The 27830-nt window shown below is 44.6% G+C and overlaps 1 protein-coding gene across 21 annotated transcripts in view; it reads left to right on the top strand.

The window, feature by feature from the left end:
* ABI2 (abl interactor 2) overlaps window positions 1-27830 on the top strand; it is a 630778-nt gene that overhangs the window by 224233 nt on the left and 378715 nt on the right. For all 21 annotated transcript variants that reach the window (XM_069226020.1, XM_069226013.1, XM_069226006.1 and 18 more), the window contains exons 2-3: window positions 1683-1850; window positions 22498-22674. In XM_069226020.1, coding sequence (XP_069082121.1) covers window positions 1683-1850; window positions 22498-22674 — 345 coding nt within the window. The remainder of the gene's footprint in view (window positions 1-1682; window positions 1851-22497; window positions 22675-27830) is intronic.

Below are 27830 nucleotides of genomic sequence, written 5' to 3'. Positions count from 1 at the left end.
GGACCATTGGTGGGTGAACCAGCTTGGGTTTCCTTTGGGCAAGATGGTGCTGAGGGCATCCTTTCTCATTACCCATGGTTGTTTATTGAGTTGTCAGAGTTCCACATTCGTAGGCTAACATCATCTGAAATCTTCAGGAACCTTGACACTCCACTGGTGCGATCTTACAAATGTTAGATGTGAGGAGGGTGTTGAAGTATACATTGAAACAATAAAGGATATTAGCCGATATATACACCTTTTGGTCTCTTACGCACATGGAAATTCAATAGTCTTTTGGCAAACAGTTCATATTGAGGTTGATTGTGGAATGATTCCAGCAACTCTATTAACAAAAAGCAAATGAAGCATGTCTAGAGTATCAAAGAGGTCACTCTCCCGCTTTTGTTTTTCAAAATGTTATTTGTGTTGAGATTCACAAGGAAGCCCCTTGGTAGGAAGTGAGGACTTTGGTGCTCATTATTGCTTGGCTTTGTATGCTAGAGCAGATGCTCAAGTACGTCCAACATTTCCCCAGAATCTAAGATGAAGTTTAATCTAAGGTAAAGTTACAATACACACAAACTGACATCAGTATTGTCCAGGTACACAAACACTTCATACAAGAATAGTCCAAGTTGATTCCTATTGGAAAACCTCGATCACATTGATAACATTGTGAATACTATTGCCTCCAAACCTCTTTTGCTCTATATATTGCAGTTTCAAGTTCAACCCAAACTAAAAACATAGCCAGCCATTTCTAAAAGTCTGGTGGATGTTAATAGTTGTGTGCAATGTGCACTCTTGTAGTAACTGTAGATAGACATATTTTGGTAACATGTTCCGTTGGTACCATTCTTTAATTCCTAACTTGCCAGCCTATCATACTTGGCATTGTGTTGTCCAGCATACTAGAAAACCATGCCCATCACACCGTTGTGAGGCATTCAGCAAACATGTGAACTTCATCCATCCCTCACTTTGGACAAATAGAATTCCCCTGTAACCTGGAAAAATCTATTATAAGTTTGATTTTGGAGAGGATTACTTGCTGCATGTGGCGAAACAAAACAAATATTGCAATGGATCCTGCCCATCTCCATTTGTCCTCTCAACATTGGAGCTGTGGCTGCCTAACTAATCTGGAAAAAAAACAGAAAAGTAAAATGAGTGCCAGAGGGTTTACCTTACTTCCCACAAAGTAAGCTTAGCTCAATATAAAAAAAACACCTGAATAAGTCATCAGTTCTTCAAGCGCAGTAGTTCTGGTTCTGACCGGTATTTTCTCTGTAGATTCTGCTTATAAATGTTTATTAAAAAAGTGAAAGATGGAAGAAAACAATTGTAGGGTTTTGTACCCGGGGAGGGGGGTGGGGGGTGGGGGGTGGGGAGGATAACTCACTGGAAAATTATTGTTACAGATAATTAACTTTTCCCTGCCTTTTCAAGTGTGATCCTGTAGCATCAGCATGGTTTATCCCTTTGTTGTATGGAATTGTTAATAATCTTTACAGTCGGTTATTTGGTCACTTATCAGGTTGACCAGTTTGATGCAATGCTCAAAGATATGGGTTTTCAATTGTGCTTTAAGCATACTATGATCGATTGCTTTTATGTCCTGACTTTTTGTAAATATAGGCACAAATATGTAATTCATGATACTTGTCTTTTTTTGTTGACTTTTTCTGTTTTATTTCTAGTCTGCAGATAAGCATCGAGCTCTTGAAGAAACCAAAGCCTACACAACTCAGTCCTTAGCAAGTGTAGCTTACTTAATCAACACACTAGCCAATAATGTACTTCAAATGCTGGATATCCAAGCGTCTCAACTTCGGCGGATGGAATCTTCGATTAACCATATTTCTCAGGTGAGGGATCATTGTTCTTACTACCCTTTTGTATTTCACTCTGGAATGTGCTTCTTTCTTGTAGTCTCCATGTAACTGTGATTTGAGTTTGATGTCACAAGATAGACCGAACTACTTTTCTGAGAAGTGTAATTATATTTTTTTGTAAGAAAGCCCAGGTGAGTGTATCCATATTCTTTGACCTAAATCACATGCTAACCAACTTTCAGTCATTCTTTAATACATATTTGATTTGTTTATTTGGATGGATTACTCAGCCACACACTGCTTTGAGTCATCGGAGATCGTTCAAAACACTGGTTATTTGCAACTTATGCTGGCTCTCTAATGTCCTTAGGAATTGGCATCACGAGTAGCTCATTCATGTAGACCTTTAAGTTGATCTCCCTTTCATCATTTTATCTTGCATCATGGTTTCTTTAGTTTCTCTGTAAGTTGGGAATTTTGATCATCAGAGGTGCACCCGAAACTTAAATTGATTAGCTGTAAAAAGGCACAAAAACAGCGGTTTCATAAATGCCCAGACAATTCCTATTAGCCTTTGTTCCTCCGTTTTTGTAATTTGATTAAAAATGACAAATCGCTTTCCAAAGGCATAGTTCTGTAAAAAAAAATTGTAATTTTTTTAAAGAAGTTTGTCATTCTGAATCTGGAACATTGATTTTCCCTCCTGCTCTCCACCAACCACACGTTGGTATCTCCTATGATGGTTACAGAGGTACTCCACTTGAACTGGCTTTCAAATGAATGGCGAACCTTTTGCACAGATACTTGTAGCAGAAACTTTACTTGTTGTGACGTCATTAAAGCATCTCTAGGAATGGGGTATCTCAGGATTATTTCAGTTTTATTTTGTTGAGCAATAATGCAAGACAAAATGATTTTGTGTATCATAGCAGGGGTTGCAGAGGAGATTTTGGGGAGTCTTCCACCACTGTTACGGACTCCGAGGGTACAGTGCATATGCAGATGTTTCCGAACATTCCCAAGTTTTACTCTGAAATGTATGCTTCTAGTTAGTAATAGGCGTTGGTGAATTTGTTATTATGGCAAAGTAAACAGAGCACTTTTGGTAATAGTGCATTACTCTCATGAGCCAAAATTACTGAAATATATACAAATATGCCTGCTCGTGCTAAGGGTAATTTTGGACAAATGAAACTATTGAGAGTGAGAGATGAGACAACACTATATTCAGCATGTGGATCATTCTCTGTACTGCTAGTCTGCCTGCAGCAAGATGCAGCTGACAAGTGAAGATGGTTGAAACAGTGCCCCTAATGATAGCATTACAAGTCTGTATCAACTTTAGATTGTCACTTCTCCACACTTGTCCGCAGCTATCTTTCAGGGAAACATCACTATGGGCCTTACTGCATCACCTATTCCTCTGCGAGGTCTCCTCAAACACTTGCCTACCAGCATGCCCTTGTACCACCGTCGAGATCCCAAATCATCCAGGGTTGTAGAGACAATCAGTTCTGGGGCCATGGACTTGCCACCATGTAGCCTGTTAGACTATGAATCACCATGCTCTCAGATTGCCTGGACACATGGAGGCTGGAAAATCACAGCAGAACAAAGTAGGAAGTCAGATTCCATTATATTGGGCCACGTGGCACTTACACAGCACAAAGCAAACATGTGACAAGTCTTAGAAGAAGACTGCTCAAATCATGGGAGTTTCCCTGTTATTGTAGGGTCCATGGAGCTATCTCTTCAGACACTTGTAGGACACACAAAGTTACAACAAATTAAAAAATTTGTAGGTGTGGCCTCACACCACCCACTGGGTGTCATGCTTCATAATCTGCCATTCTGCATTCACCAAAGAATCTTACAATGATTAATGGGCTCCTCAAGGTGATGAAGAGTACTTTAGGGGATGTGGGTGAAAGTAGAATCAGTATCCAGACTTTGTAAAATCCCTGTATCTGATCCCAAGGTTTGTTCCTGTAATGAGGGTAGATTTAAGCGATGATTATAAACTGGATTGATGCCCTGGATTTGTTAGTATGCCTGCATCCACGTGTTCCTTGTGACACTTAGCCTGCTTGTTATTACACTTCAGTGCCGTTTCCTGCTGTTACAGTGGCCTTGTTAACCCACAAGGGTGGTAACAGCGGGACTTGTACAGGAGCAATAGATCTTTGCAGCTATCTTGGATCGAACGGGCAGAAGTGTGCTTACATTGAAAAATAGCGCTTTCACTGCACATTGTGTCCAGTGGAAAGGCTGTTGCCTAGTACTGCAGGTCTGAATTTTTCATAGTGGCAAACAACTGATCAGGGCTAAGAGCCTGATCTGTGAATTATGAAAAGTTGTGGCAAATGTGGTGGTGCGACATATTTATCGTGCAAAGCATATGTTAAAGCCAATAAGCATTTAAAAGTGGTTATTACACCATGTTAAACACATTAGAGAGGTAGTTTGATACTTAGAACCTCACAAATTGTAGTAGGCAGAGGTTTTGGTGCTGGGTAGCCCTCCGAAACAGTTACAGTCCTCAACCCTTCTCCCTACTTTATTTTGCAGGATAGGCATTTGAGGTCCTATCTACATCAGTGTGCTTGGGGCAGCCCGCCCTTCCTCCCTTCTCCTCCCCCCACACTTACTGTACTGCTGCAGTGCTATGGCTTACTGATAGCCCCTCTTAGATGTTGACGTTCCATTCCTAGCTCTTACCTGCTTTCGTTGTCTGTTCCTACTAGGTATCGACAACTTGACTGCTTGTTGGGAGCTGTGGCCCTTGTTTTCTCCCCAGCACCTAGCCTGCTACATTGTTGTGTCATAATGTTTAACTTTTCTAGTTATACAAAATGAGGTGTGCGTTGTGCCTATTGGCATCCTCTGCCTAGGCTTCCGTTGCTTTTAAGAGTACCTTCTGATTATTTTACTCTCCTGCATTTGATCCTGTGTTTTTCCTTATGCTTACAGATGTACCAATGCATATGAATGGCTCCTCTCTGTATGTTTCTTCAATTTTATCAATGCGTCTCTTGATTCTTGTTATTGTTACGTGATTTTATAAATGAAGACTACAAAAAAGTAGAAAGGGTCACCCATGCCTGGGTGGCATGCGTCATTATAGGGCTTCCCCTCACTCTGATACCAAGTGGGGCTGTTGGTGTGTTTGTTACCCTTCTAGTGTGGAGCCCTAGAGTTGTTGATGTGGTTTAAGACCCTATATGAAAGAGACAATGACATTTGGCCCACCACTCAAACGCCCCCTACAGCGACCACCTTTAAGGAAGCTGTTTTTGAAGGGTTTTGTGAAAGCCAAAAGAGTTTGTAAACATCCTTTCTGTAACCTTTCCAATGAGGAAATGAAGATTGTCAGAAACGTTGCTGTTGATTCTGATATCATGATAAAACTTCTGTCCTATTAATAGAAATTTGATTACAACAAAGAATTTCTATGGCAATTATATATTGGACATAACTATCAGAGGATCAGTAGGGACTCTGCCACTCTCTTAAAATCCCAAATAAATGAGCTAATTGAAGGGAGGCTTCCTTAGAGACTCAATCATGAAAAAGGAAACTGAGTTCCTCCAGACCACCACCTCTAAAACTAGGTACTTTTACATCCTTTCTAGACTATATAAACAGTCACTTGCCGTATAAAGTATTGGATACAATTGGCAACCCCTTTCACAGTTTACAGTTTGGTTCCTCATGCCACTGGTTGCTCAAATGCGGTACTATCTTTAACACACAAAAGAGGACCTCAGTCTCCTTGCATATGTTGAATATTTTGTCACTCAGTACCTCTTATTAGTGCTCGATGTTCAAGCTTTTCACATTTATATTCCACAAGAGGATTCGTACAACAATAGAAGGTCTGCTTCATTCCTGATACAATTACTATATGACTCCATATTGCCTCATCATGCAGTGTGTGACATTGACCAAGAAAGAAAACGTCTGTCTCTTTGAAAAACAACTTTTTTTTAAACCAATCATGGGCACCTTCACCTCAAGAATGGTAAATTAGTACATACATCATTTTGAGACCACCTTTGCCTATCCCTCACCCAACTTATTCCACCACAATATAAAACTGTGGAAGTAATATATTGATGGTATCTTGATAAAATAAGGAGAAGAACATGTAATCTTATTTCAGCCAATGATTTCATTCTTGTAGTTCACATTTAAGATTTATAAGTCAGTATAGAAGAAATTGCCTTCTCATTTTGAATTTGCCACTTTTTCCTGTGAATGGTAGACTTGCCACTGATGCCTGGCAAACTGCACTGATGTCTAGCAAACTGATAATCAGGAATTCTTTACTCCTTTTTTTTTTTTTTTTTTATTTATTTTTTATTATCACCTCGTAGCTCTTAAATATAACTTACCCGTGGGACTGTTCCGCTGTGTCAGGAGAACTGCTTCAACTTGAGTAAGTTACAGATTCATACTGAGCAAATTTGTAAACAGCTAACACAGAGGGCATACCCATGTAGATCAAATGAGCAGAAAAGGAGGGCAAGGAATAAAAACAGACTAGGGTTTCTAAATGAAAACTTACAACAAACCAAAATCAGGCAAGCTTTTCAGTGTTAACATCTTCTCATGCTACTCTAATGAAGTCAAAAAGCCATAAGCAAGAATTGGCATATTTGGAATTCTGTGACTTTGTTGCTTGAAAAATCTCACTTTGTATTCAAACATAAGTATCTGAAAGACTTGCTGGTACACATCCGGTCTGAGAATATTCTAGTTAATTTTCAAACACAGCTATGGCATATACCTAAAATTACAGGATCCGGAGCGTAGCTTCAAGGGGGGTGTTAGGGGTTTTACATCCCCCTAATAAATGTATTTTGTGATAAATAGTTGTGTGCAGATGCTTTCAGTTGGGTATCGTGAGGTGTCTATCAGATTTCACCAGGAATTTTTACACAGACAAAAACACACACACTCCCTCTTTCTATTGGGAAGGAATAAAAAAATGTTGATTATTTCACAAAATAGTGTGCTTTCTGTCCCTACCAATCCACATTCCTCTCCCTTCCTGATGGCCTGTAGCCCCTCTCCTGCACCCGCTTTGTCCTGTAATGTATTTTAACATTGTATCAGCGTGATTGTTGGGAAATCTGAAGCTCAACCCCACCCCCCAACCCAATCCATCCAGTCTTACTGACCAAGGTATACCCCTGCCCAGGACATCATTGGTGTGACCACTGTCAATGTGCAGATACACTGAATCCAAGATTCAGCTAGACCTAGAATTGGCAACTGTTCAGGGAGTATGCAGATTCACAAATTATAATAGTGAGGGAGTTATGTACATGATACCCTGTGACTTACGATACATAAGGCCAGCCACCAGGAAGATTAAGACAAGTATAACAGAACAGCAGAAATAATATTGGATGTAAGCAGGCTACTACAAATACAACCACCCCTCCTTAACTCTGCAGCATCTTGAAGATGATATAAAAAGTGCTGTTATAGAAAAGCCCTACTGTCGTAACCCTAATAGCAACAGAACACAATGGGGTGCTCATTCCGACTTCGGCGGTCTTCTGGTGATACCACCGAAGTCGTGGGCACCAGAGGATCGCCAGTGCTTATTCAGAGTACTGAAGGACTTCTGTCTCAATTTGGGTGGAATTCCTCCAGTAGTCGTGCTGGCGGTCGGCGGTGCAGAGGCGGTCCCACCTGGTCGCCACATCAAAAGGACTCCGCCAGCCGTATTACGACCTGTAATACAGCCTGGCGGGTGTCCTGAGGGCGGTGCGGGGCATGTCGGTGGGAGAGCCGGGTCCCGTCCCCTCAGGGAGGAGCACCTCGTCGGACGAGGTAAGTGTCCTTTTCCGCAAGGGGAGGGGTGTGGGGTGTGTGACTGGGTGTGTGTATGCGTGTAATGAATGGGGGGTGGGAGGAAAGTGTTTGTGTGTCTGTGTGTAATTGTGGTGATGTGTGTGTGCGTGAGTGTAAGGGTTTTGTGAGTGTGTGTTTGTGTGTATTTGGTGGGCTGAGGTTCAGTAGGGGGATCAGGGGTGGGGTGGGAGTCTCTTCTGGGGGGCTAAAAGGGAGGTGGGTCACTACTGGTCATCTACTGGCAACAGGAATGCAAATGAGTGTTGCCGGTAGCCTTTCCGCCAGGGATTTCGCGGCGGTGCTACTGACGCGGAATCTCTTGCGGAACGGGGACTTGGAATACTGTCGGCGGTATTGGGTGGCAAGCTCGGTCGGAAGATGCTTATCTTTGGCCTGGCGGGTCCAACCGCCCTGGCGGTAGCAGCGGGGAAATGTCGGTTTGGCACAGGCCAAAAGACCGCCGCTGGCGTGGCGGTTCAGTTATGTAATGTGGAAGGCCAGGCTCCAGGGGATGGGGTCCCCGGAGCTGATATTGGCTGGGGGTTGGGGGCCATGCAGCCCCACCCCCCTATGGAATTGTAGTGGGCCCCGGAGAATGGAGTTCTCTGGGCCCAATCTGCTGGGAGGGGGGGCACGCAGACCTACAGCCATCTTCCGCTGCATAAGGCTGTGCACATCGTGGCGTGCGTGAGTGTAAGGGCCAGGGAGCTGGCTGCGACGAACCTCCCAGGTCCTGCGACCAACCTCTGCCGCACACGGGCCAAACTTGGATTAGCATATAGTAATGAGGATTACTTTACCTTAAAAAAAACATAGAAATTCACTAAAAAAAGCAAATGTTACAGGGAAGTTATAGTTAGGCAATAGAATTTTAAAAACCATAGAATTTCACTTTAAAAAGCAAAAGTTACAGGGACATCGTAGCTAGGCTCACATTTTAAACGTATAGAACCATAGAACTTCACCTGTTATAGTTAGAGTTATCTCAAGTAATTATAACTTATGCCCTAAGGTAATAATTATAACTCATGCCCTTGCCATGCACTGCTAATTACCCCACAAATTATGGCACGCATGACATCTTTGTTAACATCACTGTTAATATCAATGTAATTTCTGCAGTAACATTTTTGACAAAAACTCTGCATGGCGAGGGTGCGAGTTAGTTACCTTAGGGCACAAGTTATAGTTACTTGAGATAACTCTAACTATAATAGGTGAATTTCTATTGTTTTGCCTTTTAGCCTTGGCGGGGCCCCTGATGGACCCCTAGACCAAAGCTAGGAGCTCCGTTTGTCCTTCCCTTGCCCCTTCTCTATTTATTTTTTCACTTTTTTGTGGGACTCGGCTGAAACAAAGTCCCAAGATGGCTGCCAACACTTCCTTGTTGAAGTGCTGGCAGCCACTCAGATAACGCCGCGGGCCAGATGGATCTGTGGAGAATCCGCATGCCCTATATTTTTTGGCCCTCAGTATCTCTAAAACCACTGAAGGATTTCCACCAAATCACAACAAGCGTGCTTTCTGGACCAAGATTTAGCTTTCTGCCAAATTTCGTGTAATTCTGTTCAGTGGTTCAGGCTGAGTAGTGTTCAAAAACTTAAAAAATCCAGTTGACGTAAAATGGGGGAAAGTGTTTTGGGACCCCCCTTTTTCTCTGCCCCTGCTTGACAGATCACCCTGAATCTTTCAAGACAGCACCTGAACTGACTAAAGTATAAGTTTTGAAAATTTTGTGAAGCTTTGTTAATCTGCGTCCAAGTTATTGGCAAAAAAACTCCATCTATGGAAAAAAGTAGTCCTATCACTACCTAGTGGCGACCGTTTTTTATATATATAATAAAAAACACTGCCCCCTTTTTGTTTTTTTACTCTTAAGCTCCATTTACCTCCTCCCTCATCAAACCATAAAATTACTCTGGACTTTCTCTAACCACCCTCAAAGCTAAAATTATCTCTTACCTCCCTTTACCCCCCCCCCCTTTAAAAAAAAAAAAAGAATGTTAATTAACTTACCTGCGTGGTATAGGTATGCATAGTAAAGGATTTGTGGTAAAGTCTGTTTCCCTATAACTTGTATGGAATCTCACAGATTACTGGTCATTTAACAAGGGATTAGTCATCAGGTTGGTGGTGAAGAACAGTTAACAGGCTAAAGGACAGCCTTCCACACTACCTCTTTCTCTTTTGAATTCGTGAAGCTACTATGTATTTTTGCATTAGATGAACTGGCCATTTCCCAATCAAGCCACATTTTATGTATTTATTTGTTTATGCAGTCGACAGCATTGTGACGCAATGATGTCACCAAACAGCTGCCTCATGATGGTAGAGAGTGTGTGTAGTGTGCGTGCACAGCTGTAGTTTCACTCCTTGCACCATGTTATGTAGAGCCCATGAGGGAGGGTGTGAGTATGGCCAGTCTGTGTGAGTGAGTGAGTGAGCGAGCGAGAAGCACCGAGCACCAAGCTAGTGAGAAAGATTAGCTGGGGCTCTAATGCTTAATATATAGTCCAAACCAACTCAGTCCTTTGCATTCTAACAATAGATAAACCTGCATTAATGGACACAGCTACCATCTGGCTCTCTTAAAGTGTGTCCAAATCCCTGGAAAGTTTTGTGGGGGTGCTTTGCCTTGTATACTAACCCTTCTAAGCCACAGTATCTACTTTCCTCTGTGCATATGGTTTCGTGTTCACGTATGCCAGGTCACCTCAGTGAGCGCCACTAAATTAGCAAAGTTACAAGTTCACTTTTGGCACCCTTCAGGAGTACAGTTGTACCATCTCAGTGAATGGTTGCATGTCGTCTCTAACTTTAAAGTCCCTGACCCAGTGCCCACCTAACACTGTTCTGGTTTCAGACTGACCGCTCCCCAAGCTGGTAGTGCCCTGTATCTGTGGAGTCCACTATCCTGCAAGACAATTTGGTGGCACACCTCACTGGGCTGTTGTGTAGAATGTAACTGTCATGCTATGTTTAGGTGTTGGGTGAGAACCGTTCTCAGAACTTCCCCTTTAAATTGTGAAAATTAAAAATACAATCAACAGAAAAAAGTATTCTTTATTTGTATAAATAAATGTATTCTTAAACAATATGCACTGCATCACCCACCAACCAAGCTTATAATTACATAGCGTATCATTACACCTTACTTTTTCCTACTAATGCACAACAATAACAACAACAAAAAAATAACAAAAATATTAACCTTGCACTTACATCCAAAAGGCAAGACATAATGGCTATACCAGTGCTTGTTCTCGTCTGTTCCTATCTTTTCTTTTCTTTTTTTTCCTAACTCCATAAGACCAAAATGGATTCATACCTAGCAAATCTACATCTCTTGATATGCGCAAGGTGCACAGACTTCCTAAAGAAGCTCCGGCACAATAGCCCCACTTGGCCTGCCTCATCTTAGACCTTGAGAATATCTTTGCTATGCTGAACTGGGACTATATGTTTGGGTCCTACAGCAAATGGGGATGGGTGGCAAGATGTGCCTGATTTAACATCTGTACGTGGAGACGACTGCCAGGGTAAAAATTTGCCATTTGGACTCCACCCTATTTCTCATGGGTTGCCGTAAACGCCAGAGCTGTCCACTCTTGCAGCTGCTTTTTTCTTTGGCAGCAAAACTACTGGAGCAGTGCCTGCATTAGTCTGGAGTAACCTGGGGAGTGCGTCTTTGGGGTGATATGCATGAGGTATCCCTGTATGCGGACAGTGTTCTCATTTATGTAAGACAGGGACATACATAAATGAATAGCTCGCATGCAAGGGTACTTCAAAGCTGCCTCAGCCTTGTGGGTTAATTGATCTAAGGCCTGTCTGTTTGCTATAACTGGCAACACCCACCATATCAAGTGGGAGACCTACAAATTCCGCTACCTAGGTATTAATGTCTCGCATGCTCCACGTGATCTTTTGGATGGTAACCCAATGAAACCAAGTGCTCCCTTTGTCCTCAGTTTGTTTTTCGATACTCACTTCTTTTCACTGTACAATGTCAGGTAGCTCCGTCCTAGATGGTGATGCTACTGAGACTGTTTGATCACTTAGCAAATTCTCTGGTCCCTGCATCTCTCAGCATTTTCCGCTTATTAGACAGAATGCTAGTAGACCGTATCTGGAGTAAGGGGAGATGCTGAGCTGCCCTAACCAAGTTGCAGCTGTCCCCTGACACAGGCGGACTTGGAGCGCCGATATTTAAGCAGTACCATCAGGTAGCACAGCTCCAGTGGTCAGCTTGATGGCTTTTAGGTCACAATTTGCCAGAGGTGTGCATTGTCATAAGTAGCAAAACATTGCACAGTACGTGAGAGTTCTGTCTCCCAAGGTCACTATTACCTGCGGCTTCCAGCACCTTGCTTTGCTTAGCCTATAATAGCTACCGGCAAGCCTTGCAGGCACATCGCTGTACGTGCTGGAGACTTCCTTGATTTTCATATGTGTCTTGCGAACAACTGTGAGTTGGAAGGGAATAGAGACATGGGAATCCGTGGGGATATGCACTCTTGGAGACTTGTTCCAGGAAGGGAACCTGATCCCTTCTGAGCTACTGGGCCGTCCGGTGTGACAGTTCTAGACACACAAATGCCTTGTCGTCTAGCCTAAATCTAGGCCACTTACCAATGCACTGTTCACCTTAGGATCTGGGAGAAGGTTTATATCTTGGATTGAATAAGCGATACCAGACCAGACAAGACAATAGATCCTTTAGCAACTCTCCGGAAGAAGTGTAAAATGGATCTGATGTGCCCCTTGATGTCTAAGGAGTGGGATAGAGTTCTCATATATACGCACAAGGTCTTGCCAAATGCACGTTTTCAATACATGCAACACAACATCCTACATTGAGCTTATTTAACACCCGCCAGACTCCATAAACTATTCCAAAGCCTCATCCATCTACTCCTGTTGCCACTCCCCTCTAGCAGATATCTTGCGCATGTTTTAGGACTATCCAATTATGCACATTTGTTGGGACAATGTTTGCCAGATTCTCACAAGAACACAAGCCTACCGGGTCTGAACCACGTAGACTGCTCTATACTGGGCCTTTGCAAACAACGGGTGGGTGGGTACAATCAGCCAATTTATCGACCTTGCTCTGTTGCTGGCTAGGCTTGCAATAACAATGATTTGGAATGCTTTGTCCCTCCCAAACATTTCACAATGAAAGAATACTGTATTCTTCTGGCCCGAGGTAGGGTCCACGTCATTGCGGCGAGAGGAGATGTGTGACCTACTCAAACGCCCCTAAGGCGCAGTCTGATATGACCTAATCCACACATTTCAGAGGGACCCTGGCAATGACATTCACCCACCATAGCCAGGTGCATGACTATAGTTTGAACTGTAGGACGCGCCACTCACAGGCATGTGCCCGTGCCCTTGCACTTGGGTCACACTAGGGGAATATGATACTGCATACCTACTACGCCTCCTGCAGACACTACACCGATACCGGGCCAGGCTTTCGTTGATGTTGGTTACTTTTCTTCTTTATGCATCTAGGGTTTATATTCCGGTGTGGTCCATGTGAACACTGGTCACTATATGTACACCTAACTACTTTGTTAATGATATACTGTGATGGTACATTGTAAGGGTGATCGAATACTGCAGAAAAACTCAGTAAAAACGGTTTAAAAATACTAAGTACAGTATTAAGGAAAATGGAGAGAGATGTTGAAGTGCGGTGTTGCATAGCAAGTTCAAATGCTTATTAAGCAGTTATGCACATCAGGATAAGGATGAAATGAAAAAGCTTTCAAATAACCTCCACTAAGGATTGAAAATGAGAGCAAAGAGAAGGAGTGAAACAAAATCCATAGCTAATGCTTGATAGCCTGACTAGATTCAGCAGATACCATCATTAAACAGCTGTCACTGGAACAGCCCTGTGTAGACAGTCGCACCCCTAAAATACATAACTGATCTCTACGGGTCTGAATAAAAGATTACCTCTCAAGGTGGCATCCCATACCAAAAGTCGAATGGGTTTTAAATCTAGTCAAACTTGGTTACTATATTAAGTTCCTAGTGGTGCCTCCAACCTTTAGACTAAAGAAACAAGCCGTGGTTGCCTCCACCCCCTCCAGAAATTGACTCCTTTGTACCCCCCCACAGATGGGGGTATATTGGATGCCTCTGATGGCTCTGTGGAACCGGTGAGCCATATTGGTGAGCTGCTGCTGTACTTGCGGTGGCTTACCACAAGTACAAGACCTGGATAGTCTGGGGGGCCTTGAGACCATTGGGAAACGGATCAGAGAGCTCAGTCTGGTCACCTGCACCTGCACCTGTACCTGTGGCCCGAGGCGGTCTGCACCGAGAGCACTGCCTCTGTCCCTGCCCAGCTGCCTGTGATTACTGACGCTCCTGGGGACTTCCTCACATGTCTGAAGTGGGTGCTGCTGGAGCCCCACCAGTTTGCAGCACTGCTACCCTGGGAGGAAGGGGAACCTGGGCGGAGGGACTTGAGCCTATTGGGGTCCCCATGGAGTAACAATACCACAGCAGAGACAAACCCCCTAGCGCCTGCAGTGGTGTAATTTGCAGTGTGGCCCACCAGCTGGATCCGTCCTTGTCTGAGAGAGGGGGCTCACTGGCTGTCTGGCACCGCGTGCATGGAGGACTCTGCTGTGAGAGATGTGCCCTGAGCCCCCCGGGGCAGCTGCAGATGCCATTCCACAGCTGCAGCATACTCCGGGAGCCAGAGGGAGAGCTCTACCTAGATGTCGAATGGCTCCTGGTGACTGTGGAGGGGGGGCTTTGGGGGTTGGCTATCGGCCCCTCTGTGCCTACTCCTGCCTTGAAAGCAATCCCAGAACTGGAGGGCGCGCCCCCTTCCCTCCCCCCAGGTGATGAGCACTGAAACGTGACCCAGTACTACCTCAGCATCATCCTAGAGCACTTCTTAACGCAAGTGAGTTTGTCCTTGAGAACTATTGGGGATCATCCAGTGCCAAGGGGTCGCCAGCAGCTGAATCCACACCTTGGGGGTCTCTGACAACTATCCCCCAAACCCCCCAGTCAATAACTCTTGGTCTTCCAAGTCTTTTACTGTGGGGCCCCCCCTGCCTGACCCGCCTCGTGCTGTGGGTGGGCTGTGTTGGGTCGTGGGGGCCTGCCATTCACGTCAAAGCCCAGGCTACGCTGTCTGCACACCAGGTCCTCCAGGGCCGGGAACATTGGGACCCCACAGGTCCCTGGGCCGCTGGCCTTGTTGGGTGGTTCCCTGAAGTACCTTAAGCTCTCTCCGTCAGGATGATGTGGAGGCTGTGGGTAACCGGCCAGTGGGGAAGACACCTTGCTGACGCGCCTCACTTCTGGTGCACTGAACTCAATCCAGCTGCCATTCACCCTCTGCAGCTGGGGCCTGCGCCACTTCTGCGTTTATCATAGGCAAGGACAAGTCATCCCACTTGCAGGCCTCCAACACTATCACACAGTACACCACATTGTGTCAGCCCACCTAAAGGCTGATGCGACAGTCCGGCATGCCTGAGGGGGATGAATCCTCAAAGGACACCGCGGAGAGGACAAGTGCTGAATTGTTGGTGGCAATTCAAGGCTCATGCACCGCCTTAGAGCACTAGATTAAAGCAATGTCAGTCGATGTCAGCCTCCTATGAGCTGACCTTCGTAAAGTGGCAGATAAGGTCACAACAGTGTAAACAAATGTAGTTATTGTACAGGGGAAAGTGGCATCGCTGAAACGTCAAGTGGCTACGATGTTGGTGGAGCTGGGCAGGTGGGCCGAAGATGCCGAAGGCCTCTCATGCTGACACAACATTTGGATCCTGGGTATACCAGAGAGTTTGGAGGAATCTTCCACAGAACACTTTACTGAAAACTGGGTGAGAAGTGAATTGAAGCTGTGAGGCCTTTCCAACCTGTTTGAAGTGGAAAGGGCGATAGGGCCCTGGTACCTTCTCCCCTGCCAGGGGCCCCATCCAGGGGTGTAATTACTAAAGTCCTGAACTACAGAGACGGGGACTGTATATTGATGGCGGCACATGAGCAAGAGGTACCCCTCATTAGCAGCAGTAAAATAACCATTTATCCTGACTACACCAAGCAGGCACAGGCACAGGAACAGCGGAAAACATTCCTCTCCGTCAAGCAAAAACTGAGAGCCCTAAACCTCAGATACATGCTCTTGTACCCAGCCCGTCTGAAAGTCATTTTTCAGGACAAAGTCCACTTTTTTGACAGAGCAGAGGAAGTATAGGATTGGTTGGAAGTAAGTGACGTTTCCTCAACCCCAAAACTCGAAGGCAGCAAGAATCCAACAAGGGGTCTCCCACATTCAGGATGGAACAATCAGTCTGTTCTCCCTGAGCTCCCAAAAGGTTCAAATCGGAGAGGATGTCACTATGCACCTGGCGACTGGATCCTATCCGATGGGAACAGTGCTCCTCCCACTCAGGGGTGTGGAGGGAGCCCCCTCTCTAAAACTCTGACCCCCATGACAGACATGATACCGGACACTTTAGCAGGGGGCAGGGCTAATAGATCAATGTATTGCTTCACTGTTTATGCCATTATACATGGATCTTGAGGTGTGATGCGGTTGTGGGGATGCAGGGGGCTGCAGATGGGTGGAGGCACATCGGATCTGTGTGTGCAGCATGCAGGGTGTCGCAGGGTGCATCCATGTTGGCGTGCTTGGTGAAACCGGCACTCCTCTGTGGGGATATTGACAACGCTATACAAGTTCTGCCTGTGTCTTAAGCACACGGATCATACATTTGTGTTGCAGTCAGGAGTGGGGATGGAGCTGTAATGTGCTGGTTGTCCTGTCACATGCTTGGGATGGGTATTTATGGTCATCTTGTTGATCTGTGTTTGCCCATGGATGGATGGGTGGGGGGGGGGGGGGGGAGGGTTGTTTATGGTTGGAGGGTTTGTTCGTGGTTGGAGTGTTTGTGTTCTGTTCATGGTACACAGTTTTTTTTTTTACAGCAGAGAGTGGGCACTGGGTAGGCGTGGTGGATAGGATTCTACAGTCCACCTATCCCATGTAGATGACAAGGGGTGACTATTGGGTGCTCACTTGGAATGTCCGAGGATTGGGTACGTACTGTAAAAGATGTAGTGTTCTTTCCTTTCTCAAGCAGCAACATAATGACATTGTTTGCCTCCAAGAAACACTCACAGACGAGGTGTGGGCCCTGAAATGTGCTAAGAAATAGTGGGGACAGGTCTTCCACTTTACATACTCAACGTATGCTCAAGGTATATTAAATTGTGTGTCCTCTGGGGTTCCATTTTCCCCATTTGTGGGAGCGGACATAAATGGCTGATAAGTCTTTCTGCAAGGTGTCTTGGATGGCAGGGAGGTGGCCAGTCTAAACTCCTATGCACCCATTATTGATGATCCAGGTTTCTTCTTTGTGATGCAGGATTTGATGATGCCCGCCTTTTCTCTTTCTCTTTCCTGATTTGATTGGGTGATTTTAATTGCGTCCTGGACACCCTCCTAGATAAGAGTGCCGCCGAGGGCAGGGACTAAACCTCATTGGACCACAGCCCTCCTTGAAGTGATGCTGAATCCAGGCATAAATGCTGTTTGGTCGCTGTCACACCCTACACAAAAAATGTACATGCCACTTCTTAATGCACAATACACATAGCAGACTGGGCAGGGTGCTGGTGGTGAAGTGTGCCCGACTCGAGGATGTAGCAGTCACACACCTAGCCCAGTTTCTTTCAAGTCACTTCCTGGTGTGCTGTAGTATGGTCCTGGGGGGATAACACCCAGATGGGGCGACCCTGGCAGTTGCCACCCGATCTCCTAGAGGACGCAGAGGGTTGTGGGACCTTGGGGAAAACCCTCACGGAGTACCTGGACACTAACTGGGAATATACTGAATACAGTTAAACAGAAAGGGACTTGTACAAAGCCGTTCTGAGAGGTGCATGGCATGTGATGTGCACCGTCAGCTTCGGGCGGACATATGCTGTGAGGAGGTGGAACTGACTACGATACAGGGTTCCCACCCTGGTTCACTTGAATCACAAAAATGTGAAACCAGCTGTTGCCGACGGCTCGGAGACCTCTGGGAATGGTGTGAAAGATATACTCTGTGACAGAGTCTCCACAGAGAGGGAGATAAATCTGGAAATCTTTTTAGCCCTGATAACACGCAGGGAGCAGGCTCCGCCACACATCACTCATCAACCGCTGAGGGTGGTACCAGGGTCACATCCATGACTGGCATAATGAACATGTTTCAGCAACATTGGCAGCGGGTATACGCAGCAGATCAGAGCATCAAGTCCTGAAGATTTGCCCATTTCCTAGCTGGTGTGGGACTTCCCAAATTGGACACAGCGGTCATCGAGGCCTTGGAAGTCAAGGTGACCCTGCAGGAACTTGGGAGCTCTTCCACACTCAAAAGCCCCTGGGAGTGATGGCTTCCCAACCAAATTCTATCGAACATTTTCCGAGCCCCAGACGCAGAGGCTCGTGAAGGTCCTTTTTAGAGGCCCATGAATTGGGTAGGCTGCCACAGTCGATGAGAGAAGGGGAAATATGCATGATGCTTAAACCAGTCAGGCGAAGCCAATCCATCAGTTTATAGGCTGATAATCTCAGACACGAAAATCCTTTGTAAGTCCTAGGTGTCATGGAATTCTCCCTCAGTTTTGCAGTTGGGTACATCTGCTATACACAGCACCCCGGGCCAGGGTAAGGGTAGGCGATCGTGTTCAGAGTCATGATCATTGGGCAGAGGAATGCATCAGTGATGGCTGATCTCCCTCTTCGATCGAACCGTTAGCGATCTTAGCTCGCCAGGAATTGCAGGAATGGGGAATCAGGACAGGAGGTAACAGCCATGTCGTCTCGTTATACACAGATGGCACTTGGTTTTATTTGTCCCCCCCCAAAACCCTTGGATGTGGATTTGGCCTCCCCACTCACAGAAGTAGAATGGGCACGAGTTGATAATCTCACTCATAGTCTTCAGCAACGTCCAATTTAAATTGGTGCACTATACCTTTCTCCATAGGACATATCTGACGTCGGAGGGCTGGCATCACATATCCCCCCTTAGATCTGATGCTTGCCCCAGATGCGGCAGCACGGGCGGGTTTTTTAGACTTAGCTTGGCACTGCAGGGTGGTGCAGAATTTCTGGACCAGGGTGGTAGCGGAGATAGAGAAAACGGTAGGGATACCTTTTACACAAACACCTCAGAGTTGCCTCTTTAGGCAACGTTTGCTGCCATAAAGGTAGGAAGATGGCACACAAGTTCTTGCACCTGATGCTGGTTCTTGACAGACGTTGGATAGCCATAACATGGATGGGACAGAGGACACCAGATTATGATCGCTGGTGAGCTGATGTGCGGGATTGGTCTGTAGCTGAGGAAACACACAAGACTAAACTGACAAGATGACAGAGTAACGGAGGACATCACTGAATGGAAGGAATTGTGTGACTTTTTTTTTTTTTTTAGACCCAAAGGTGAACCGTGATCTTCAGATAGCGAAGGGGATGCGACGGGGGAAGGTGATGGAGAATCAGGGAGCAGGGAGGTAACTTATTGAAAGGGTGAAAATGCGTTGTACTGCTTGTGGTAAACATTGTCTGATTATGTATAGGGAATTGTTGGGGGGGTGGGGAGAATACTGTATTAGGACTATTGGATTGTGGTTCTAGCTACCTGACTCACATTTGCTTAACCGATTGCCACTTTTTGATGCTCTTAACTGCTGTAATGTTTATGATAAAACTGAAAATAAAGTTTTTTTAAAAATAGGCAAACAGAGCCATCATATAGTGAGCTTTCATAAATAAGTGTCTGTGTTAAGAATTAAGTAGTAGTGCTGAGCAGTGGCACAAATTAAGTACTCCATTATCGTAATAGCACAACAATTGGGCCGTCAGGCATGGTCTTCACACCTGCCAAGTACGTCAAAGGGAAGACTGTAAAACTATTGTTATTGAAGGACATGCTGACATAGCAAGAGGGAAACTTTTACCACACGGAGCTTAAACGTGTGGATCCTTGGAATTGCAGCAGTTTCAATTCTCAACGCATATGCAAGTGACACATGGAGCCGATGACCATCACCTTGAAAATGTTATACAGCAAAGTAAATATGCTGTATTAACTGATATTATGATCTTAACTTTCAGGACCAAATTATGGAAGTCATACTGCATATTTAATGTATCAGCTGATTGCAGACTAACATATGCTTCTTTAAAAGTACACCTATACGTTACTGTAGCGTATACTAAGGGAATTAATCATAATCAGATTTTTACAATACCTGTCATTAAAAGGTTTGCTCAGGGGCATAGATTATATCGCTCACATGTGGTTCCCTCTCCAAACTAAATTTTTAGTTTAATCCTACCACGACACATGAAATCACCTTTTTAGCCCATGAGTAAGGTAACATAAATGCATAAACACTAAAAACTGCTTTCTTAATTGAAATTGCATCATTATGAAGAGTTAGTGACTTATATAGACTTCAACTATTGGAGAACCACACCCAGTTACACACAGAGATAAAGTAGGCATGAGAACCAGCCACATTTGTACCTAAGGTGGTGTCACCTTTCCATGGTAATTATGCTTGCCTTTTCACAAAATACATCTAATTCAGCAAACAAAAGCTACATTTAAGAAGAGTAATTATCTGCTATGTGTAAGAGACCAGATTATATAAAAATGTGGACTGTTCTTGCACCATAAACTGTAAATTCCCAAGTACTTGAGGGGGTAGGACTATAAAAACAATGAACTGTGCAAACTACTCAGTTATGCTATTAGTTAGATAATAAGTCACTTGGCACTAAACCAAGAGCTCACGCCACATGTAAGAAATGAGCTACATTTGCATTTAAGGGAAACATTTCCTTGAATGTTAAATGTACAAAAGCAATATGGTCTTCAAGACATAGCTTTAGAAAGCATTATTATGTAGATATGCTATCATAATAGGCAGTTTAAGTGGGCCAGACAGTATTAAATGCTCAACCTTCAAACCTTTTGCCCAAAAGGTTAAATTCCAATACATACTCAAGACATAGCATATAAATTTAGAAGCAGTTACTTTCTGAGTTTTCAGAGACCACTCTGTTTCTAGATGGAGCACAAGTAGGCTTTTATCCTAACTATGGTGTACAGGTGGTTTAATTATCTGTTTTTGATGACATTCTTCTGATTCTTGATTTTATAGAACAAAATTCCACAATTTTTATAGCTTTGTTCATCGTCTCTGTTAGAAATTGTGTTATTATTTTGGGTGGGTGATTACCTACCTCAAGGACTAATCCCAACCCTTTAAACTGAGCTCAACCCACTGGTAGCACAGTGTGTAAAGGATTATTGCAGTGCCAAAACAGCAATAAAGACATGTGAAACAGTATAAAACCCAAACCGAATTAGAAAAATAACATAAAATGTAATAAACAAAACACAAAAATAACAAAATTCCAATGAGGGAAGCTGGGATATGAATGTTCTAAGTGAGGCACTCAGAGACTCAAAGAAAGTCATACAGAGGTCAACAGCAAGGTCCAGTCCAGGTGCCACTGGTCCGCTGGGCGGTTGCTGGAAAAGGCATTGTGTTGTTTATGTCCGTGTAGCTTTAACAGAAGGTGAGCCTTATTGACCCTTGCGTTCCACTTCTTTGTCCTGGGTACACGAGGGAACTGGTCCAGTTGTCTAGGATCTTCTCAGGTCTCAGACTGCAGGTTCAGTTCTCTTGTGATCTTCCACAGCTCCAGGAGTGTTCTGAAGTGGGTGCTTGGAGGTGCTCCATTGAGCAAGTGAGTAGAAATGACTCACAGGCGTGCTCTAGCCTGTGGGGTTAAAGTCTGTGGGCCCAACCCTGCTTGCTTTTAGCATTTTCAAGATGGTGAAAGTCGTCCAGCACACTATGTGTGGGCTCTGAGAGCTTGGGTGTGTGGGGAGGGTACTGTGGTAATCCTAGTGTCCTTCTAAATCTATCACTGAACTCGATGCTGGGCAGTTACTATATTCTCCCCCATAAACCCAGAGACAGAGGACTGGTAGAACAAAGTGTTATTTTTCAGCAATCACAGTGGTTACACAAAAATTGTTTTGGCATCTCCTTTCCCTCTTTTTCAAGTGTCCCCCGGTGTTATAGGGAAACCCCAGCAGACCTGTCAAGCAATATTTGACAGTTCAGCAGGATATGACACTGTAATGTCAAAAAGAGGCCTACTGTGATTGGAGCCTGTTTAGGGTCCTTCCCATGTGTGAGCTGACATTTGCCTGTGACAGGGGAGGCATCTTTAAAGTTAATCCAGGTCTTGGGTTCAACCCCACTGGCTGTCTTGTTAAAGTAACACCTCCCTACACCCAGGCACTTATTCTCTGCTCCGGGATGGGTTTTCTTACCTCTTGAAATGCTTGAAATGCTAATTATTTACTGGCTGAAGTGGGAGCACGTTACATCTGTCCAAGTGAATTCTGAGATTCTCTTCTCATGGTAGAGGAGACCACTGCTTCTTTCTGTATTAATAATTTACCACCGTATGGATGGTAAAAGGGGTTAAAAAAAAACCGAGTAATTTCCTTGTAATAGTGCCTTATCGATGCATGCTTAAAAGAGGTAGACTTCTACATACTAGTATGTCAGTACAAGCAGCAGTTGTATAGCACATTCAGTGAATGAACTGTGAGCTGTGTAAGTGAGCTAGTGAGAAAAACCTAGTTTGCTTTGTTTACTGTGAATGTGCTTTATTGCATCAGGATTGCATAATAAAAGTGTCTATATGAATATTGATTGATATAATTTGCATGATTTGCAGACCGTGGATATTCATAAGGAGAAAGTAGCAAGACGAGAAATTGGCATCCTGACCACAAACAAAAACACCTCAAGGACTCACAAAATCATTGCGCCTGCTAACTTGGAGCGGCCCGTACGCTACATTAGGAAACCAATTGACTATACAATTCTGGATGATACCGGACATGGAGTGAAAGTAGGTGCCAATATTTTTAATGTTTTTATGACCGATTTCTGTGCTAGTGCAGCTTGTGTGAAAGGAAGCTACTAATTGAGAACTTTGGCAAAAGTGTTTTTCAAGACTTTAGTAAATGTCAGGATGTTTTGTGCAGGGCTAATAACAGGCCACATCAAAGACCGAAATTATTTCTTTGGTGTCCAATACATATAGGTTGTGCATCTCGGAATTCCAACACTTGTGACTGTTAAAAATATATATATATATATATTGTGTGTGTGTGTGTGTGTACATCTATATATATGTTCGATGGCATGTGTAGCTGCAGATACACATGCTGTGCATTATCCTGCCATCTAGTGTTGTGCTCGGAGTGTTACAAGTTGTTTTTCTTCGAAGAAGTCTTTTTGAGTCACGAGACCGAGGGACTCCTCCCATTTCGGCTCCATTGCGCATGGGCGTCGACTCCATCTTAGATTGTTTTCTTTCCGCCATCTGGTTCGGACGTGTTCCTCTTCGCTCCGTGTTTCGGTTCAGAAAAGTTAGTTAACAATCGGAAAATTCAACGGTATTGTTTGCGCTCGGTATCGGGTTAGCAATAGCACATCGACACCGAAGAAAAGAAGAGCTCCGGCAGCCCTTCGGGACTTCCACTCCCCGGCGGGGCCTCGTCGGCCCGAACGCGTGCGTCTTCAAGGCTCATGGAACGGACCCCATTCCTCTTCTGCCCCGAATGCCACGCTAAGTATCCTTATACAGACCAGCATTTGGTCTGTAATTTGTGTTTGTCCCCCGAACACAAAGAGGATACCTGCGAGGCCTGCCGGGCATTTCGGTCGAAGAAGACGCTACGGGACCGGAGAGCTTGAAGGCTTCAAATGGCGTTGACGCCGGCTGGACACCCCGACGTCGAAGAAGAGGAGACATTCTCCATTCCTGATTCGGACTCGGACGAGGCCGAGAGTGAGCAGCCGGCGAGGCAACAAACCGCGAGTAAAACAGCCCCGGACAAAACTCACTCAAAAATTATGAAAGCCCAGGGTACGCCACTGCCATCAGGCCATGGGTTTACCCGTAAGCACGGTGACCAAGCATCGGCACCGAAAAAGGGCACACACCAGCCGAAGACATCCGACTCCGGTCAAGATACCGGCACAGAGTATACTCGATACCGGCTCCGACCAAACTCGGCACCGAGATACCGGCTCCGAGCAAACTCGGCACCGAGAGATCGGCACCCCGAAACCTAAAACAGTTGCTTCAGAGCCGGAAAAGACTGCTGAAAAGGTTTTGGTGCCGAAACATCCAGCCTCGGAGCCAAAACAAAGCTCCTATACCGACGAACAAGGCCTTTCCTCACAACTACAAGGCCATACATTTGGACAAGAACTAGAGATGGGAGAGCCAGACTATACACAGAGGAGTCTCCATATACAGAAGGACACAGGGAAAATAAGAACTCTTCCCCCAATTAAAATGAAGCGGAAACTAGCTTTCCATGAAACAGAAAAGCAGCCAAGAGCAAAGGTGGCGAAAGAAAAAACACCACCACGTTTTTCACCACAGCCATCGCCACCGCACTCACCACAACTGTCCCCAATTGCAACACCCCCAATGATGCAATCACCAACGCACACAGGGATGAGCCAAGATGACCCAGATGCATGGGATCTGTACGATGCACCAGTATCTGATAATAGTCCGGATTGCTACCCGGCAAGACCATCACCACCAGAAGACAGTACTGCTTTCATGCAGGTGGTCTCCAGAGCAGCTACTTTTCATAACGTAGCACTGCATTCCGAACCTATAGAGGATGACTTTTTATTCAATACCCTGTCATCAACACATAGCCAATACCAAAGTTTGCCTATGTTACCAGACATGTTAAAACCCGCTAAACAGGTGTTTCAAGACCCAGTCAAAGGCAGAGCCATCACACCTAGGGTGGAGAAGAAGTACAAACCTCCCCCTACGGACCCTGTGTACATAACGCAACAGCTAACTCCTGACTCAGTGGTAGTAGGAGCAGACCGGAAAAGGGCAAACTCACAGACTTCTGGGGATGCACCACCACCCGACAAGGAAAGTCGGAAGTTCGATGCGGCAGGGAAAAGGGTGGCAGCACAGGCAGCCAATCAATGGTGAATTGCCAATTCGCAAGCTTTATTGGCAAGATACCACAGGGCACATTGGGACGAAGTGCAACATTTCATTGAACACCTTCCCAAAGAGTTTCAGAAGCGTGCCCAACAGGTTGTAGAGGAGGGCCAAAGTATCTCCAACAACCAAATAAGATCTGCTATGGACTCAGCAGACACAGCCGCCAGAACAGTAAACACAGCAGTCACCATTCGGAGACACGCATGGCTACGCACCTCCGGATTTAAGCGAGAGATTCAGCAGGCTGTTCTAAATATGCCTTTTAATGGACAACAATTGTTTGGGCCGGAGGTGGACACAGCTATAGAAAAGCTAAAGAAAGACACTGATACGGCCAAAGCCATGGGCGTGCTCTACTTTCCACACAGCAGAGGCACCTTTAGGAAGCCACACTTTAGAGGGGGTTTTCGGGCCCAAAGCACAGAGCCTTCTACCTCCACAGGCTAGACCTAAATACCAGGGCCAATACCAAAGAGGAGGCTTTCGGGGACAATATGGGGGTGGACAGTTCCCTAAAACAAGAGGGAAATTCCAAAGCCCAAAAACCCCACAAACTAAACAGTGACTCCAACGTCACAAATCCCCAACACATAACACCAGTGGGGGGGGGGGGAGACTCACAAATTATTACCAAAATTGGAAACACATAACTACGGACTCATGGGTCCTAGCCATTATCCAACATGGTTATTGCATAGAATTCCTACAATTACCACCAAATGTGCCTCCAAAAGCGCACAACATGTCCAAACAGCACTTGGGTCTATTACAACTAGAAGTCCAAGCGTTGTTACAAAAAGATGCAATAGAACTAGTACCCAACCATCAGAAAGGAACAGGTGTTTACTCTCTGTATTTCCTAATACCAAAAAAGGACAAAACACTGAGACCCATCTTAGATCTCAGAACACTAAATCTTTACATCAAATCAGATCACTTTCACATGGTGACACTTCAAGACGTGATTCCCTTACTCAAACAACAGGACTACATGTCAACATTAGATCTCAAGGATGCTTACTTCCACATACCCATACATCCTTCACACAGGAAATACTTAAGATTTGTAATCCAAGGAGTACATTACCAATTCAAAGTGTTCGGGATAACAACAGCACCAAGAGTATTCACGAAATGCCTTGCAGTAGTAGCTGCACATATCAGGAGACAGCAAATACACGTATTCCCTTACCTAAACGATTGGTTAATAAAAACCAGCACTCAGCAACAGTGTCTTCAACACACAAAATACGTTATAGAAACCCTTCACAAGTTAGGGTTCTCAATAAACTACCAAAAATCACATTTACAACCGTGTCAAATACAACAATACTTAGGAGCAACAATCAACACACAAAAAGGGATTGCCACTCCAAGTCCACAAACGGTACAAGCATTCCAAAACGTTATACTAAACATGCACCCAAACCAACACTATCAAGTAAGGTTTGTGATGAAACTTCTAGGCATGATGTCTTCATGCATAGCCATTGTCCCAAACACAAGACTACACATGCAGCCCTTACAACAGTGCCTAGCAACACAGTGGACACAAGCACAGGGTCAACTTCAAGATCTAGTGTTGATAGACCGCCAAACATACTCCTCGCTTCAATGGTGGAATCCTATAAATTTAAATCAAGGGCGGCCATTCCAAGACCCTGCGCCTCAATACGTGATCACAACAGATGCTTCCATGATAGGGTGGGGAGCACACCTCAACCAGAACAGCATACAGGGACAATGGGACGCTCAACAAAGCCAGCTTCATATAAATCATCTAGAACTACTAGCAGTGTTTCTAGCATTGAAAGCATTTCAACCGTTAATAGCACACAAACACATTCTTGTCAAAACAGACAACATGACCACAATATATTACCTAAACAAACAGGGAGGGACACACTCATCACAGCTGTGTCTCTTAACACAAAAGATTTGGCATTGGGCGATTCACAATCACATTCGCCTAATAGCACAGTACATCCCAGGAATTCAAAACCAGTTAGCCGACAATCTCAGTCGAGATCACCAACAAATCCACAAATGGGAAATTCATCCCCAGATACTACAAACTTACTTTCAAAACTGGGGAACACCACTAATAGACCTATTTGCAACAAAAGAAAACGCAAAATGGCAAAACTTCGCGTCCAGGTACCCACACCCTCGCTCCAAGGGCAATGCGTTATGGATGAGTTGGTCAGGGATATTTGCTTACGCTTTTCCCCCTCTCCCACTCCTTCCGTATCTAGTAAACAAATTGAGTCAAAACAAACTCAAACTAATACTAATAGCACCAACTTGGGCTCGCCAACCATGGTACACAACACTACTAGATCTGTCAGTAGTACCTCATATAAAACTACCAAACAGACCAGACCTGTTAACTCAACACAAACAACAGATCAGACACCCAAATCCAGCATCGCTCAATCTAGTAATCTGGCTCCTGAAGTCTTAGAATTTGGTCATTTAGACCTTACACAATAATGTATGGAGGTCATTAAACAAGCTAGGAAACCTACTACAAGACATCGTTACGCAAATAAATGGAAAAGATTTGTTTATTACTGCCATAATAATCAAATTCAACCACTTCATGCGTCCGCAAAAAACATTGTAAGCTACTTATTACACTTACAAAAATCAAAGCTAGCTTATTCGTCCATTAAAATACATCTCACAGCAATATCTGCCTATCTGCAGATTACACATTCAACATCACTTTTTAGAATCCCAGTCATAAAAGCATTTATGGAGGGTCTATAGAGAATCATACCCCCAAGAACACCACCAGTTCCCTCATGGAACCTCAATATTGTATTAACACGACTCATGGGTCCACCGTTTGAACCCATGCACTCTTGAGATGCAATACTTAACCTGGAAAGTAGCCTTCCTAATAGCTATCACATCTCTTAGAAGAGTTAGTGAAATACAAGCATTTACCATACAAGAACCCTTTATACAAATACACAAACATAAAGTGGTTCTACGCACAAATCCAA

Source organism: Pleurodeles waltl, chromosome 3_1 (assembly GCF_031143425.1).
Source record: "Pleurodeles waltl isolate 20211129_DDA chromosome 3_1, aPleWal1.hap1.20221129, whole genome shotgun sequence".
Lineage (NCBI taxonomy): Eukaryota > Metazoa > Chordata > Amphibia > Caudata > Salamandridae > Pleurodeles > Pleurodeles waltl.
The sequence above is the reverse complement of the archived record's forward strand: the minus strand, read 5'-3'. Positions and strand labels throughout refer to the sequence as shown.